This window comes from Tarenaya hassleriana, unplaced genomic scaffold (assembly GCF_000463585.1).
Source record: "Tarenaya hassleriana unplaced genomic scaffold, ASM46358v1 Cleome256, whole genome shotgun sequence".
Lineage (NCBI taxonomy): Eukaryota > Viridiplantae > Streptophyta > Magnoliopsida > Brassicales > Cleomaceae > Tarenaya > Tarenaya hassleriana.
In genome coordinates, this window is record NW_010965829.1 from 29568 (window position 1) to 49119 (window position 19552).

Below are 19552 nucleotides of genomic sequence, written 5' to 3' on the forward strand. Positions count from 1 at the left end.
TGTCGCAAAATTACGACAGATGACGACACACAATTCTGTCGCAGATATTTGCGACCGAATAACGACAGACAGCGACGGACAATTTACGACAAACCGTCTGTCGCTAAGTACCGACACAATTTGCGACCGATGTGTTGGTCGTAAATACTGTACAACACATTAACGACAGAAGTAATGTGTCGCATAATAAACACGACAGAGTTGCGACTGATTCGGTGAGTCGCAATATTAGGTAGACACGTGTTTGGTGTGTCACCTAATATCTGTCGCAATTCTGTCGTCGGTTTGTCACAAAATATTTATGACAGAATTTTCGGTCGCAAGTCCGTCGCAATATAAGTTCTATAAAACCACCGCGCGGGCCAAGATAACAAAAAAATTCCTTTCACAGGAAAAAAATTTACTCTCACAAAAAAATGTCTTTTTCATTAAGAATGTGGATGTATAATAGATTTGATTCTTCTAATAATCAAATCTCCAGTGAGTTTGCTGAAGGGTTACAACATTTTATGGTGTTTGCAACAAGTCAAACGTCGTATGTTGAGAGTTCGAAGTTATCATGTCCGTGCTCAAAATGCGAGAATAAAATATAGCGAAGTCAGTATAAAGTTTGCAAGCACCTATATAGAAGAGGTTTTATGTCAAACTATTTTGTTTGGCTTGCTCATGGAGAAATGTATGATACGTCATCATCATCACATGTTTCACAAATGGAAGAACAACTTGTGCAAAACATGGCGCAACCTTCGATCTTTCAAGAAGATCAAGACCGAAATCTATATGCAGAGATGGTGAATGATGCATTTCCCAACATTGCTCCTTCTCCATATAGGGAGGAAGAGCCAAATATTGAAGCGAAAAGATTTTATGATATGTTTAATGATACGTGTGTACCGAGTCTAAAATCTATAACCCGATTCACAACTCACCGCAAGGATATGGATCGTCGTAACACGGGGTCGAACACGAGGACCGGTTGCTAAATCCAAATCTAAATCGAAAATAGATCAAACCAAGCAAGCAAGTGATGATGGAAGTATATGTAATCTATAGGAAACGAAATAAGAAAGCAAATAAAAAGTGAGAAACTTATCAAGCGAGGATGACTACGGGTGTTGGGATCGTATTCGCGTTTATGGGTATTTACTAAACATGTGAGAATACCGATTATGACTTGTATTCGGGAATCATCAAGCAACAAAGATAGAGAATTCACCTCTCGGTCTACTAACTCACTACCTACAGAGTAACTCGTCAATCTCTTGATCTATTCAAGTTAGCCCTAGATGCATGAAGAACGCTATCATCAACCCTAGATCGATTAAACCATATCTCTATGTGAATAATACGATCTATCCTATTGATTTTGATCCGAACTAAACCCATATCTCTATGTCAAGGGGTTAGCAAACATCAATCCAATAAAAGCGCAAATCAATAGAACCGAAACAAATCAAAACCGAAATCCAAGTTAGGGTTCAAACATACCCAAAACACAAACGAATCCCTAACCCATAGTCATGGATCTACTCACGGTTCATGGAAAACAATAAAAAGAACAGAGAAAAGGAGATAAAAGAGAGGAGAGAAAAGTTCATGCAGATGTGTAGTCTCCACGATCGAATCTTCCTTCTTCTTCTCGAAATCCCGTGAACTTCTATTCTTCTCTCACCAAAAACTTTCCAAAATTCTGTATCTAAGTGTTCTCTAAGGCTCTCTCCTGTACTAGGATGTGGTTAGAGCTTTTTTATAACCCTAGGGCGGCTCCCAAGAGTCATATTACCATTCTGATGCTGAAAATCGTGAAAGGGTTTTTGACTGGATCCGGGCCGATTCCAGGTGGATCCGGACCGGATCCAGATTCCTGGGGTCGAATTCTGCGTTCTTGATCTGGACCGGATCCAGTTGGATCCGGCCCTGCGCTGGCAGTTTTCTGGTCTTCACGAATTCGCTCATAACTTTCTACTTCGGTGTCGGATTTACGTGATTTTGGTGTCTATGTGAAGCTCTTGAAGTGCTCTTTTCAATGGAGTCTTGCACGATTTGGACCTCTGTAGAGAAAGTTATTGATGTTGCAACATGAGTACATCATCCGGACTTCTCCTTTAAGGCTCCAAATAGCTCCTTTTCGAGTCCAATCATCTTCGAAATTTGTAACTCTGCAAAACTAAAGCACAACCGGGTTTTGTGTCCTAACACGCCTAGAATATCTATGAATGCATGTGATTATCCCGTGAAACCTAGACAAACTCTCATCAAAATATAGAGAAGAATAGGAGTTATCACTTAACACGGCGAACACTCCGATATATGAAGGTTGCGTACAAGGGCTGTCAAGATTATCATTATCTTCGCAATTGATGAATATGAAGACTGACTACAATCTTCCGGAGAGATGCATGGATGGATTCAGTCAGATGTTTAAACAGTATCTTCCAGAAGGTAACACTGCAACAGAATCATATTATGAGACGAAGAGTCTGATGTGTACGTTGGATTTACCTTACCGAAAGATTGATGTTTGTGAAGAAAACTATATGATTTTTTGGAAAGAAAATGCGGAATTGATGGAATGTCGTTTTTGCTGGAAAACCAGATATCGACCATGTCGGATAGCTTCAAAGAAAGGCAAATTAATTCCTTTGAAGAGAATGTTTTATATTCCTATAACAGATCGTTTGAAAAGGTTATATCAATCCGAAAAGACAGCATCACATATGCGGTGGCATGGCGAACATTCGACACCTGATGGAGAAATGCATCATCCATCTGAGGTTTAGCTTGGAAACACTTTCAACAGGTATTTTCTGATTTTGCAAGTGAGGCTAGAAACATATATCTAGCATTATGCACGAATGGATTTAATCCATTTGGGATGTCTGGTCCAAATTATTCTCTATGGCCTATGATTTTAACACCGTACAATTTACCTCCGGACATGTGCATGAATAGAGAGTTTTTATTTCTCTCAATATTAGTTCCGGGACCTAAACATCCTAGAAGGAGTTTGGATGTTTTCCTTCAACCATTGATAGAAGAGTTGAAAGACCTTTGGAGTATTGGGGTAGAGGCATATGACGTGTCAATAAAGCAAAATTTTTTGCTTCGTGTCGTACTGATGTGGACAATTAGTGATTTTCCAACATATTCGATGTTGTCTGGTTGGACAACGCATGGTCGTCTAGCTTGTCCGTATTGTATGGATGAGACCGATGCATTTTGGTTGCCGAACGGGAGAAAAATGAGTTGGTTTGATTGTCATCGTCGTTTCTTACCAAGAAATCATGCATTGCGCCGAACAAGAAGAATTTTCGTAACAATCGGGTGGTAAGTGATTCTAGTCCGCTTGAACTGAGGGGAGATGAAATATTATTCGAACGGATCGAAGATTGTGTGAGATCACATGGGTTAGGGGTTACTGCAGAAGTCGGTGGAAATGGTCATTTGTCGATTGAAGGATACGGTGAATATCATAATTGGCACAAAAAAGTATATTTTGGGAATTGTCATACTGGAGACATCACAAGTTGCGACCAATCTTGATGTCATGCATATTGAGAAGAACTTTTTCGATAACATCAGAAACACGGTGTTGAATGTACCCCAAAAGTCGGGGACAATCTAAACTCAAGGAAGGATATAAAATCAATTTGTTTGAGGAAAGAACTAGAACTGACACAGGATGGGAAGGCACCTGTTCCAGTTTTTCGGGTATTTGGTGAAGCGCAAAAGAATTTTTTCCGGTGGTTAAAGGATGATGTGAAATTTCCCGATGGTTACTCTTGAAATCTGGCTCGATGTGTTGATATTGCATGGAATAAATTAACGGGTATGAAAAGTCATGATTGTCATGTGTTTATGCAACGATTGCTTCCAATAGCATTTGCAGAACTACTTCCACAACATGTACACGAGAATCTATCAGGTACGGTCGATATGTTTTTTTTAAGCTTACTTGTTTTTAAGTATGTGAATATATATATATAAATAAGTTTGATATATACGTGGTTATGTTTGTGCAGGGATCAGCTCATTTTTTCGGGTGATTTGCAGTCGGATGCTTAAGCTTGAAGATATCATCATGCTAAAAGAAAACATAGTTCTGGTACTTTGCAATCTGGAAAAAATATTTCCACCGTCATTTTTTGATGTGCTTGAAGATATCATCATGCTAAAAGAAAACATAGTTCTGGTACTTTGCAATCTGGAAAAAATATTTCCACCGTCATTTTTTGATGTGATGGAACATTTACCAATCCATCTACCACGAGAAGCAGAACTTGGTGGACCAGTTCAATTTCGGTACGTACGTTATAATTAATGTGTATTGTTTAATTAATATAGGACTTATATATACATACTTATTTATATAACTAATGATTGTTTAATCATATATTTTGTTTAGATGGATGTACATGTTTGAAAGATTTATGTACCATTTGAAGAAAAAGGAAAAACAGAAAGCCTTTGTTGAAGGATCAATCGCTGAACAGTATATCAATGAGAAAATATCATTCTTTACCTCATATTATTTTGAAGATCATGTGATAGCAAAGAGCAGAGGGACAAGAACATCATTTCATTGCGATGATGACCCTAGTTATCCGACGAATGCACATATCCCCCATATATTTTACAGAAAAGGAAGATGTGGTGGTAAGGGTAGCGATGCCTATTTGTCTGAAAAAGACTACCATGTGGTACATACTTTTGTATTGTTGAATTGTGAAGAAGTTCTACCTTTTGAAAGGTTCGTTAATTTATACATTTAATTATTTCTTCCTAAACTATTTTTAAATTATTCTGTTTACAATTAATTAATTTACATGTTTTGCAGGATTTTTGATGAACAAGTATACAACATATACGGTGACATAAGTAACGAGGAGTTGACAAAAATAAAAGAAAAAGGGTTTGCTACATGGTTAAAAGAATATGTAAGATTTTTGTATAAAGTTTAAAAACAACTCTTTTTAAAAATAGCATGATCGATCAAGTATATATTGATATTTAAGCAACCTAACTTTTTCGTTGCAGATTAGAACATCACCAGAAGAACATCCATTGTGGTTGCATGAGCTAGTTCAAGGACCCATTTGTCGTGTTACATGAAGATGTGGTGGTAAGGGTAGCGATGCCTATTTGTCTGAAAAAGACTACCATGTGGTACATACTTTTGTATTGCTGAATTGTGAAGAAGTTCTACCTTTTGAAAGGTTCGTTAATTTATACATTTAATTATTTCTTCCTAAACTATTTTTAAATTATTCTGTTTACAATTAATTAATTTACATGTTTTGCAGGATTTTTGATGAACAAGTATACAACATGTACGGTGACATAAGTGACGAGGAGTTGACAAAAAAGAAAAAAGGTTTGCTACATGGTTAAAAGAATATGTATGATTTTTGTATAAAGTTTAAAAACAACTCTTTTTAAAAATAGCATGATCGATCAAGTATATATTGATATTTAAGCAACCTAACTTTTTCGTTGCAGATTAGAACATCACCAGAAGAACATCCATTGTGGTTGCATGAGCTAGTTCAAGGATCCATTTGTCGTGTTACATGTTGGCCTATATTTTTTACCAGAGGTTTCGTTTTCCACACACAGGAACACGTCCAACATCGTTCAACACATAATTTTGGTGTTTGTGTGAAAGGGTCAGAATATTGTGCATCTGATAATGAACTCGATTTTTACGGATTACTGCAGGAGATTTTTGAACTCCAATATGCTGGTCATTTTGGACTCAAAGTGATGATGTTCAGGTGTGATTGGTTTGATCCGACACCAAATCGAGGGATCAGAGTCAACAAAACAGGTGTTTTTGACATATGTCACACGTCGATATGGAAAATATGATCCTTTTATATTTCCTTCTCAAGCAGATCAAGTGTGTTACATCCCTTAATCCGAAGAAAATTACAAGAAGGTCAGACATTGATTGGCGAGCTGTCGTGAAAATCAACCCCAAGGGAACTATTATTCAGGCAGAAAATGCTGAACAAGTACCGCTTCAAGATGTTGATCACGACATTATTTAATTTGAAGAAACGATTGAGGTTGGAAGGTTAATAGCCGAAGAAGGAATACCTGAAGAACTTGAAGACAATAATGATGAAGAGAAGGACAATACCGATGACTCGGATGAAAAAACAACAGGAAGTTCTGAATATGGTTCATTTGATTAATAATCTGTCGGTGATTAGTCGTAACTAGACGGCATCGTCACTTGCCACGTGTCACGACCGCAAACCATGCAGTGTTTTCGATATTTTCAACATTGCGACAGATTTACGTAAATTCTGTCGTCAAATCCACGCATATCCCGCTTTTTGGCGTAACGACGGTTGGCGACCGAATTCATCTATCGCAATGCTCTTAAAATCCCGCCTTTTTTTCGTACCGACGGATTGCGACAGATTTAATCGGTCGCAATGCTCTTAACATTATCGCGAATCGTCTTCTTCCCCTCTCTCCAAAAACTTAGACAAATTTTCGTTTCGTCGCCTCCTCCGCCGCAACCTTCGTCCGCCGTGACTGAACTCCGTTCCCAGGTATGTTTCTTCGTATTTTCGCTAGTTTCATTCGCTTTTCGAAAATCAGACGGTTGATAATCCGAAAATCGAACGCGCGAGATACAGTTTCCGATCTCTCGCGCCGCCACTGCACCGGCACTGCTCCGATCTCTTGCGCCGCCACGGCACCGCGACCGAACTAATCCGAGGTTTGGATTTCAGATTTTTCGGTTTTTTTGTCGATTTCGGATTCAGTTTCCGTCGTCTGGTCGATTTCGGATTTGGGTTTAATTTAGGGTTTAGGATTATTTTAGGGTTTAGGTTTAATTTAGGGTTTAGGTTTAATTTAGGGTTTAGGTTTAATTTAGGGTTTAGGGTTATTTTAGGGGTTTGCGTTATTTTAGGGTTTAATTTAGGGTTTAGGGTTATTTTAGGGTTTAGGTTTAATTTAGGGTTTAGGGTTATTGTAGGGTTTAGGGTTATTTTAGGGGTTTGGGTTATTTTAGGGTTTAATTTAGGGTTTATGATTTATTTTAGGGTTTAGGTTTAATTTAGGGTTTAATTTAGGATTTAAGGTTTAGGGTTCAGCGTTTAGGATTAATTTGGGGTTTTTGGGTTTGGGTTATTTTAGGGTTTAATTTAGGGTTTATGATTTATTTTAGGGTTTAGTTTTAATTTGGGGTTTTGGGGTTTGGAGTTTGGGGTTTAGGGTTTAGGGTCTAAGGTTTAGGGTTTTGTGGTTCGGGTTCTTGGTTCCTTTACGGGTTTTCATTATTATGTTTTGTTATGTGTAACTTGTAGATGAGTCAATCCCATTCTAGTTGTCGTGCCGGTAGCGGAGTCCGATCCCGATTACGTGGGATCAGATAATCTAGATCACCATCTATCCATCAGGATCAGGTTGTAGTCGAGCCTCCTCGACTAGATGTACCTTTCACGGGTGCGGCTTCGCCACAATTCATGAATGAAGGTACATCTAGTCACGGTGCATCGCCAACGTTGCCGGAGATTCTAGCATCTGCAGAACGTCGTCTCCGACCTCGTCTCGATCCGAATCACTCCCCCGGTTTTATTTGGTAGGTGTTTTAATGCATATAATAAATATTTATTTTTATTTCTTTTAAATTAATGTTATGAATCTAATTTTTGCAGGTTTGATCGTAACAATGAAGTGATTACGATCGTCGTCAGCATCTTTCAGTCGAACTTCAAAGGACCGTGGCGGAGTCTCATCCGTGTCCCTCCATCTGATCTGCATCGTTGGTTCGGGGCTTTTGCGGTAAGAATTTTGTCAATTAAATGACTTTATATTTATACAAAATTATAAATTTATTTTGTTTCAGCAAGCTTATTATTGGGATGAGGCCATTCATGACCAAGTCTACGCCGCTTGGAGGCTCGTCGTCCGAGATCGCCTCAAGGACAACATTTATCGGGTAAAGTGCAGATGCGTAAGACCTCCGTGGATGTCGACGGCTATCTACGATCAGCTCGTCGCACATTGGGATTCAGAAGAAGGAACGGAGAAGAGTCAAATCTTCTCAAACAATCGACGATCCCGACCGGAGATCGAATGCGCACCCCGACCCACACTGCAGGACAGAGATCATTCGCTCGAGTCGCCTATGAGATAGTAAGTAAAAAAATTTAATTTTAAATTTGTTAAGTTTTTTTAATTAAATTGTTTGGTTGTAGACGCAGAAGGAAGGTGAAGAACCTTCTGCGTTGCGATTGCTGCAGGAGACTCACCATCGAGCTGACGGTACTTATATCAACGATCGCGTTCAGAAAATCGAGGACGCGATTCAGGCAAAGATCACCAATCGTCTCTCCCAGTTAGAGGAGAGTTATGGATCGACCCAACTTAATTTCGCCAGCAGAAATCAACAGTCTCTATCTAGAGGTAAATTTATATTGATGTAATTGTTTAATTAAATTATTTTAATTGACATATACTTTTTATTTGGCAGGTTGTACAACCGGATGCCAAAGGATGTATCTACGGCGTCGGTGGAATGGCGACTCAGTTGGGTGGTGGTCATCCAGATGCAGCATCGATCGGTCGCCATGTCGCACTGACTAAAGAGGTCGAGGCGTTGAAGAAAAATATCAAAGAGTTCGAGGAGGATCGTAGAAAAATTGCGAGACTAGAAGAAGGTGAGGCACGGATTGCGCGTTACGAGACGCTTTTCGCCCAGCTTTTTTCTCCTCATGATGATCCACCAACGGCGCAGGAGATGCAACATAACCCATTTCTGACTCCTCAATCCGGAGTTAGATCTGAGCCCGGAGTCGGACCTTCTACGGCACCGACGGACCAAAGAACCGGATCAGATCATCCGGATAACTATTTTGTTTAATTTGTTTTATATAAATACTTTTATTTTATTTTATGTATTAAATACTTTTTAATTTTAAATAAATATTTTTATTTTATATTTTTTTTTAAATAAATGTTTTATTTTATTTAATTAAAATAATTATTATTTATAAAAAAAATTTATAAAAAAAAAATTTCAGATTGCGACGGACAGCGACCGATATTTCGGTCGCTAAATAGCGACAGAAAAAATATGCCGCAACATCACGACAATTACATAGCGACAGATTATCGACCGCTGCATCTGTCGCTAGTTAGCGACAAAAAAATTGCGACAGATACGTCTGTGGTTGAGCGACACATTTCCGACAACCCTTATTGGTCGGTCTATGCGATTGATACCTACAGTTATATCTGTCGCAAATCTGCGACAGACCACGTACACCGATTAACGATGCATTCTTGATGCAGAACTTCTGTCGCAAATTTGCGACCAACGACCTACAGAATTTTTAGTCGCAAATGTGCGACAGAATTACGACCACATTTTTCTTGCGATAACGATTTGGCGACAGAAATGATTCGGTCATAATCGGTCGCATATTTTTTTTTTGTGACAGAATTCTCTTCATGTTGCGACTTCCATTTCCGTCGCAAAATGGAACATTTCTTGTAGTGCTCCCTTGCATTCGAGATACTTCCTAGTGTTTCTCAACTCAGATTTTCCAGCAGTCACTAGTTTTTTCTTGAAAAATCTGTTGAACTTTTTGACAATCATCGCCATGTCCTCGTCCAGTGATACTTGACCTTGAGTGTCAGATATCTCTGGGACATGGAATGCCATATTTTTTTTCGACATTGTTGCTCTCACTACAAAAAAACTGTTATTTGCAACGAAAATTTTTCGTTGCTAACCGCGTAATTTCGTTGCAAAACTCGATTTGTAACGAAATTCGAACGAAATTTCTTGCGTTGCTAACGCATCGTTGCAAAACAAAAATCGTTGCTAATCGTTGCAAATAGCAACGACCGAGCAACGAAATTTTTTTCGTTGCAAACGTAGAAACAAAATAAAACATCCGATGATGTCTTGTGAGATTCGTATAATCTCTTCAACCTGTCTGCTATCGACAAATAAAACATCCGTTTATATGGCACTCTTTTACGTTGCACATTTTTCCTGGGTTTGAATCGATCAGCTCAACAAAATCGACAATTCGATAACTCTTTATCATTTCCAGACCAAAAAAACATGCAGTTGTTCTGGCATACATCGATTTTGATAGCCCTCATGCCTAATGATCCCATGAGTTTAGACATATTGTAGAAAGAATCAGGAGCATGGTTACCTCCAGGAAGATAATCGGTCATCATCTGACATACCTCGTCCATACAATTTTCCGTCAGATTATAACTCGACTTCATGCCCATCATTCGTGCTGAAAGAGATAACTGGGATAATCCTTCTACGCACCCTTCATATGTAGGTTGATTAGCTAACTCCAACAAATCAAAAAACCTTTTTGATTCGTTGTTTGGTTCTTCATCTTCCCTGTTAGAACAAAACTGAGAAGGGAATGCATCTTGAACTATATCAACGTAACGGTTAGTTGGTTCACTGCTCTTCTCAACAAATTTGTCGTTAATGGTAGGAACATTAACAACATCGAGCGTTTCTCCGTGATAAACCCAAACATAATAATTTGGAACAAAACCTCTTTTGAATAGATGTTTTAGAACCACCTCTGGAGTAAGAAATTTAGAATTTTCACATCGTGCACACGGACAATATATTTTACCCGTTCTTACGCACTGATTCTGACTTGTCGCAAATTGCATGAAATTCTGAAACCCCTCTTCATATTGGATGTTTAAATTGCCCGTAGATGCATCAATTCTCTCGTATAACCATCGTCTAGAGTGATAAATATCACTTCCACTCGATGTCATTTTTTTCTTTTGAATTTTTGAAGTTTGAAGTGGAAAAGAGAGAAGGAGGGGGTTTTATAATATTTATTTGCAACGCAATTTCGTTGCAACATAAAAACCGGTTAATAGCTTTCACCGTTTTGCAACGCAATTACGTTGCAACATTTTTAGATTAGCAACGAAATTGCGTTGTAAATAAGATTTACAACGCAATTTCGTTGCTAACAAAAAGCGCAATTCTGACACCGAATAAATTGCGTTGCTAATATCTGTAGCAACGAAATTGTTGCGTTGCTAAGTAGCAACGAAATTCCGCTGCGTGGCTATTTCGTTGCAAAACGTTACTCTTTGCAACGAAATTTTCGTTGCGTGTCGCAACGAATTTATTTCGTTGTAAGAGCGTTGCAACTCGTTACCTTTCGTTGCAAAAGCGTTGCAACATTTTCGTCTGTAAAAAAGCGTTGCTAATCGTTGCAAGTTGCAAAAAATTGTGTTGCTAGTTTGCAACGAAATCATTGCGTTGCAAAGCGTTGTTAATTTGTTGCTATTTCGTTGCAAATTTTAGGCGTTGGAAAGCGTTGCTAAAGCGTTGCAAAATTAGCAACGAAATTTATTTCGTTGCAAAATTAGTTGCAAAAACGTTGTTTTCTTATAGTGTCTCTTTGGCTTCTCATACAGCTCTAATTCTAATTCATGAGCAGCAAATGTACCAACTGTTTCTTTGAAACTAACAGTGTCTACATTATTTACCATGGTGAATGCAGATTTATGAGACATAACGTTTGGCCACCAATTGTTTGTCTCGGTAGGTCTTTCCAAGAACCTCAGCCTCGTTTGCTAATGCATTCAGCCTCCCACAAAATTCCTTGACACTTTCATTTTCACCCATCTGAAGCATGTTGAATTGATGCTTGATCAGATCTCTCCTTGTGCGCTTAACACTTGAGGTACCTTCATGAATTAGTTCAAGTACATCTCAGGCTTCTTTTCTGGCTTACACCCTTGGATCTGCTTGAATTCTCCTTATCAACGGTGTTGAAGATGATGGTTATCGCCTTTGAATTCAATGCCGATGCTCTCTTCTCTTTGGTTGTCCATTTAGATCTAGGCTTAAGATTTTCCTTCCCATCAACCACGTGAGTTGGAGCACTCCATGCTTCTTCCACCGAACTCCAAACATCTTCATCAATCCCTTTGATGAGATTCATTGCCTTTGTTTTCCAAAAGCTATAATTCTCCGAATCAAGAATTGTGTACATCCCAAGAGCGTAAAACCCTTTGATCGAGTCCATGTTATGTCTTCCACACTTGCACCGATATGAGAGGACACGTTCCTACGATCGGTGACCGGGCTCTGAAACCAATTGAAAAAATCGGACCCTCAAAGAGTAAAGGGAAAAACTAACCAATTTTATTCACTTGAGAAAAAGTCAAGTACAACTCACTTTTTGTTAGAGCTACTTAATACCCACTCTCACAATGAATTCTACCGATCAAAAACCTTACCAAACATAAACGTTCACCAAAGGAACGGAGATTTTTCCCTTAGGTCTCCCACTCAGATCCATGCCCAAACATTCACCAGAGAAAAGAGATTTGCCCAATCGGTCTATTTCTCATACGCACACTCACTCAAAAGCGAGTGCTCACTCACTAACAGAAACTCTTTAGTAAAATTTTCTTTGCTCTCCGTGAGAACTGATCTGCAACTTGTACCTCCTTTATATAGACTCCTCCAGTTCACCTTAGATCTCCACGAATTGATTTGATAGACTCCTCCTTGATTTTCTTCGATTTCATCTCTATCTCTTCAAGTCTTTGACTTTATCTCCAAGGTCTTGTCTTTATCTCAAATCTCCTCAAACCTTCTCAGCTTTGATTCTATCTTCATCTCTTCAAGTCCAATCCAAACTTCGTGACTCTATTTCTTCAGATTGCTTTCCCTAAAATCTCTCCAAGTGGTTTACATTGAGCCTATCTCAATCTCTTAGTATTTGACTTTTTTTCCAACTCCTCAGACTTACCTTAAAATATCTCGAGTTGTATCTCGTCGGATTTCTCTTCTGAAATCTCTCAAGTTTGTTGAATCTGCATTATCCATTTAACAAAAAAACAACACGTGCAAATCATTGCACTAACAGATTCAATGATTACATGCAATTTAACGATTAAATCATGCAATCATACAAGAAGCACGAATATATACAGAGAACCAGGCTCTGATACCACTGTTGAGAAATCTACGGGTTCCTAGCATGCGATCTCATCGATCTAGGGTTTGGTTACTAGGGATCATGCAGCGGAAGAAAGATCTAAACCTAGACAAATGTCACATGCAACCAAACTTGCAAAACCCGAAAGATCGTGTATATCACCGAGGGAATCGTTACTTACCTTGTTCTCGATGAAACTTGATGCAAATATCGATTCGGGGCCTGTTCTTAATCACCTAGGACTGAAGTTACAATCTCTCTACACGTCACTACAAAAAAACTGTTATTTTGCAACGAAAAATTTGCGTTGCTAACTGTGTATTTTCGTTGCAAAACTCGGTTTGCAACGAAATTCGAACGAAATTTCTTGCGTTGCTAACGCGTCATTGCAAAACAAAAATCGTTGCTAATCGTTGCAAATAGCAACGACCGAGCAACGAAAATTTTTTCGTTGCAAACGTAGTAACGAAATAACAACGAAAGAAATTTTGTTGCAAGTAGTAACGAAAACGTTGCGTTGCTACAGCGTTGTAACGTTAGCAACGTAATTTCGTTCGTATTAGCAACGCTTTTGGAACGCAACGTTTCGTTGCTAATAGCAACGTTTAGCAACGAAAATTGTGTTGCAATGGTTCTTCCGCATATTATAAAAATCGCAACTTTGCAACGAAATTTCGTTGCAAAATTGCGTTGCAAAAAATTTTGCAACGTTAATAGCAACTATATTTTGCGTTGCAAGATTATTGTAGCAACGCTATTAGCGACAAAAAATTTTGTTGCTAAGTTAAAAAAAAATAAAAAAAATTAAAAAAACAAAAAACATTAAAAACATTAAAAAAACAATTTATTGAAAATCAAAATCATTCAAAATAACATCGGCCGCATCTTCAGCACCATCGTCGGGAGCATCATCATTTGCACCGCTACCTCCTGCACCGGCGGTGTTGACATTTCCTATGTTTTGATCAACTAGCAGTTGGAGGTAGTTGTGTCGCTGCTTTAGTTCGTCGTACTCAACTCGCGACACAAAATTCTTCTGCACCTGTTTTTCTAATTCTTGGAGTCGTCGCTGGAGTGTGACAATCTCCTGAACAACTGGTGCTCCTCCTTCCCCGGCAGCGGTGTTGATGATATCTTGTTTGAGCGACCCAAGTCCATATATACGATCGTATTTGTTCGGTTTTACGGTCTGAATTCAAATGTCACAATTAGTATGTTATTTAATTATAACTAAATAAATAAAACATTATCAGAAATAAAAGATAAACCAACTTACCTTGACATATAGTTCATCGATTTGTTGTTGTGACAATTGCGTTGCAGTAGTCATTCCCAACGCAGTTGCTTGAGATTCTTCAAGTGTTGTTTTGCTGTGATATATAAGATTTAAAAATTTAATAATAAATTATATTTATAGAAATATTTATATATTTAAAAACGTACCGCTTCTTCGATATCGTTAATCAAATTTATGGTCTTTCCGTCGATTATAGTATCATCTTTCCTTATATGTGTAACTTTTAACACATCAAGAAGCGATGGTTGTTTTCCACACGTTCGGACCTACAAAAAAATTTTATAACATGAATAATTTTCCACATATTATATATATGATATTTGAAAATATATATTAATTAATTACCAAAGCATGCATGACCCGACTAAATGGCTTTCGTCTCTATGTATGCTTGCTTGGACCGGTTTCGGGAGTCACGTCCGTCTTTCTACTTTGGGCCGCCTTTTTACTTCTTTCAATGTTGATGGGATTTTCCCAATACTCCACCATCTGGACCCAAACCCCGCTTTCAATATTCTTCGGGAGAGAACGATCTGGCTTCATCTGCCAATATCGTTTATACCTGTTGACCTTGGATTTGAGAAGGTCCATAACACATCTTTTCCATGCATCATCGACCCTCCAGGTATGCACCTCATCCCAATACAAAGATTGCTAAAACAACTTAATTAAAATTAATAAACAAATTTTTATATTAATTTACTAATTTAAAAAAAATAACTTACAGTAAAACTAGCAAACCAGTGTTGTCGAGTGGTCTCGGGTAATGAGGACCAATTCATCCAAGGACCAGTGAAATTACTTTAAATAAACGATGAGACGGAATTATTAACCGCCTGATCGACATTAAACCTAAAAATTACCAATATAAGTAATATTTTTTAATCAAATTTATATTTTAATTTTATTAAACGAAATAATTAAATTTTACCACAATGCCCCATCCTCTTTGTTAGGATGGAGTTTACGCAATCGCGTCCTCTGTGGATTGGACGTGATGTCAGTGTACTGCACCCGCTGTGAAGCTTCGGGAATTTGTTGTGGCGGAGTCGACCCGCTACCACGTCCGTAGCTACGTGCAACAAATCTTCTATCCATTTTCCTACAAAAATAAAACAATTACTAAAATTTATAAAAATTATAAACGAAAATATATAAAAATTATAAACAAAAATATAATTTACCGAACTTTTTGGGAATAGAGGTAGAGAGAAGGATTAGGGTGTTGGAAGGGGAGTTTAGAGAGAGAAAGTAAAGTTGTTGTTGGTAGTGTGGAGAATAGAAACGAAATTCGTTCTTTTATATAGCGGAACGTTGCAACGAAATTTCGTTGCTAACTAGCAACGAAATTGCGTTGCTACATTAATTAGCAACGCAATTGCGTTGCAAACGCGGAGTAGTAAATGCGTGCAGTGAATTCGCCAGAAAATATCGGATTTCACGCAGCTTAGCAACGAAAATTTCGTTGCTAAGTTTGTTAGCAACGCAATTTCGTTGCTAAAATGATTCAAATCATTGCAATGTGTCAGTTTACTGCGACGGTCAAATCGTTGGCGTAGCAACGAAATTTCGTTGCACATGACTGTAGCAACGAAATTTCTGTTGGGTTTCCTGGGATCTCATGAGCGAATCCTATTCCTAAGAGATCGATTCTTGGGTTTGCGCAGCGGATATAAAACAAAATTTTGAAGAAACCCTAGAACCATGCATGCATGCTTAGAAACGTTAGAACGCTTAGCTCAATCGATCCGGGGCCTGTATCAATTGAAGAATTCGTCTGATCACGAAAGGGAGGAAGAATACCTCGCCCTCTACACGTATCCACATCTCGGGATGGATTCCAACGGTTGTAACTTGTCTGCTAGGACCCGAATCTGCTATTCGGTATGATGCTTCGAGAAAACGAGACTTGGAAACTCTTGGATCTTTTGGATCTCACCAAAAGCTGTCAAAAGTCTGTACCAAACGGCTCTCTTAGTCTCCCAAACGATTAGGGTTTTAATCTCCTTCTTATAAGGTGATTTAACTCTAATTCAGTTTACTTTTTGAAAAACTCGAAACCCGGAACGGACGGTCCAGAATTACACGTGGACCGTCCGTTCCAGCAAGCGAGAACGGACGGTCTGCGACTATTCACGAACACTCGGGTCTGGACCTGGCGGACCGTCCGTTCCCGACTTCTGGTTCGTTCATTCCAGACCCTTTCGTCTTGGTTTTTCGGTCGTTTTCTCGTGCGTTTCGTCCTTCGCTGCGTGTGTGACCCTGTAGGCTCATTCGATATAGCAGTATAACCCGAAATCTTTATTCCGGATATACAAATCATAGGCGGTCTCTAGCAAGACACTATGACTACCTATCTCGAATCGAGTTTGTTCGTGATCTTACGAACGCCAGTGATGATTCCGGTTGATGATCCTTTTGTATCGCGATATCATATGTCGAACATAAGGCATGGACAAGCCACCTTATCTGATTCGACTGCTTTCTCGTTCACTTAGTTCGACTTTTGTTTGAAATAGACGACGTTCGTCTATAGTGCGGCCACACATTTCTACAGTCTCGCTTATACGAGGGGCCCAGAGATATCTCTCTCTTTTACGAGAGGTACAAATCTCATCTTGACTATCTACAATCCAGCACATGATTCGTTTCGTACCTTATACACGCCTTTATAGTCCTGCTGTTACGCGGGACGTTTGACGTATTCAAAGCACGCAACTCCTCATGTTGGATTTCGTAGATATCTCAGGTCTTAGGATCCAATCATGGAACTGCTATATGAGATTCAAGTCATGACGCTAGTCCATGTGACAATCTCATGCGGGTCATTCCAGTATTCCGTTCTCCAACGAATACCTATGATTGTGATCGTATCCAATACCTATGATCATCTATATGATCATCAATCATGCATCATACTAGTCTTGGTATATCATCATTCCCACAATGATACATGACTAGGGAGTTTAGTATTGTTCATAACAATACATGGATTTCATAATACATAAGTATGCATAATATGTAATGAATAAATCATTCATCCATCCATAAATAGACCGAAAGTGTCAATACATCAAATGCATCTAAACAAAGCTCGCATAACAGTACATCATAGAGCACTAAACCAACAATCTCCCATTTGCTCTAATCATGGACTGCTAAACATTTAATGTCCATATCCCTAACATGACCCTCATGCTTCGATGAAGGGAGAAGCTTCGTCAACGGATCGGCAATGTTGTCATCTGTTGACACTCTGCAAATGTGCACGTCTCCTCTGTCTATGATCTCCCTGATAAGGTGAAATCGTCTGAGTATGTGTTTGGATCGTTGATGGGATCTGGGTTCTTTCGCCTGTGCGATCGCTCCATTGTTGTCACAACACAGAGCAATGGGGCTATCAGCACTAGGAATAACACCCAAGTCACCAACAAACTTTCTGATCCAAACAGCTTCCTTTGCTACGTCCGACGCTGCAATATACTCAGTTTCTGTAGTAGAATCTGCAACGGGTGCTTGCTTGGAACTATTCCAGCTAACAGCGCCTCCGTTCAAGCAGAAAACATAGCCAGACTACGATCTGTAATCATCTGGGTCTGACTGGAAACTAGCATCGGTGTAACCCTTTACAGCGAGCCCGCCTTCCGTCCCACCGTATACCAAGAATACATCCTTAGTCCTTCTCAAGTACTTCAGGATGTTCTTGAAGGCGATCTAGTGCGACTCACCGGATCTGACTGGTATCTACTTGTAATTGTCAACGCGTAGGATACATCCGGTCGAGTACAAAGCATGGCATACATGATGGATCCAATTGTCGAAGCATATGGAATCCGATCCATGCGTTCTCGCTCATCAGGTGTCGTAGGACACTGACTCTTGCATAGAACTATGCCACTGCTCATCGGTAAGGTTTCTTTCTTGGAATCTTGCATCTTGAACCGTTTCAAAACCTTATCGATGTAAGTACTCTGACACAATCCTAGAAGACGCCTCAATCTATCTCTATAGATCTTGAGGCTTAAAATATAAGCCGCTTCTCCTATGTCCTTCATAGAAAACTGCGTTCCTAGTCAAGACTTAACGTCTTCCAAGGTAGGAACGACATTCCCTATTAGGAGAATGTCATCCACGTACAGCACTAGAAAAACAACTGTGCTACCACTAGCCTTCTTGTAAACACATGGTTCATCTTCGTTCTGTGAGAAACTAAACCTTTTGATTGTCTCATCAAAGCGAAGGTTCCAGCTCCTCAAAGCCTGTTTCAGTCCATAAATGGACCTCTGAAGCTTGCACACCATCCTCGGGTTCCTTGGATCGACAAAACCTTCGGGTTGTGTCATGTACACATCCTCGGTCAAGTTCCCGTTAAGGAACGCGGTCTTGACATCCATTTGCCATATCTCATAGTCGTAATATGCGGCTATGGCAAGTAGGACCCTAATGGACTTCAGCATAACTACAGGCGAAAAGGTCTCTTCATAGTCAATACCATGAATTTGACAGAATCCTTTCGCCACAAGTCGTGCTTTATACGTGTGCACGTTGCCATCCATGTCGGTCTTCTTCTTGAAGATCCACTTGCATCCGATGGGTTTTATCCCTTCAGATGCATCAACCAGAGTCCATACTTGGTTGTCTGACATGGATTGCATCTCAGACTTCATAGCCTCGCGCCATTTCTCAGAATCCGGACTCGCCACAGCCTCTGGGTATGTGGTAGGCTCATCATGTTCCAACAACATGAGCTCCTCATTCTCAGTCACGAGAAATCCGTATCTCACAGGCTCTTGGCGAATCCTGCCTGATCTCCGAGGTTCACTCGTCGAAGGTTGAGTCACAACCGGCAATGAATCATGTTAAACGTCTTCAACTTGCTCACTCGGCTCAGCGTCTATTTGCTGCTCTCGAACTTCCTCAAGTTCGATCCTACTCCCACTAACTCTTTTGGAGACGAACTCTCGCTCCATAAAAGTCGCATTCCTAGCAATGAACACCTTGTTCTCTACCGGAATGTAGAAGTAGTAACCCTTAGTTTCCTTAGGGTAGCCTACAAATAAACACTTATCAGATTTGGAGGATAACTTATCAGTCATCTGACGCTTCACATAAGCGTCCCAACCCCAAATTCTGACAAACGATAACGCGGGACGCTTCCCCGTCCATATCTCATATGGTGTCATTTCAGCCGACTTCGTTGGACTCCTATTCAGCAGGTACGCAGTGGTCTCTAAAGCATAGCCCCAAAAGGACTACGGAAGATCTGTCT

General features: G+C 39.4%; 1 protein-coding gene across 3 annotated transcripts; it reads left to right on the forward strand.

Annotated features, from left to right (window-relative positions):
* The first annotated feature begins 5654 nt into the window (after nt 1-5654).
* On the forward strand, nt 5655-8873 carry LOC104816719. Of its 3 annotated transcripts, XR_772323.2 has the most exons (7): nt 5655-6563; nt 6651-6733; nt 7326-7600; nt 7677-7803; nt 7868-8157; nt 8220-8427; nt 8495-8873. XR_772323.2 is itself a non-coding variant. In XM_010545647.1 (5 exons), coding segments are annotated over exons 1-4 (534 nt in total). In that variant the 5' UTR covers nt 7221-7484; the 3' UTR covers nt 8221-8427; nt 8495-8873. The 3 variants fall into 3 exon arrangements, 1 of the variants encoding a protein (XP_010543949.1); XR_772322.2 differs by having other exon boundaries at nt 5655-6733; XM_010545647.1 differs by lacking the exons at nt 5655-6563; nt 6651-6733 and having other exon boundaries at nt 7221-7600.
* The last annotated feature ends 10679 nt before the right edge of the window (nt 8874-19552 follow it).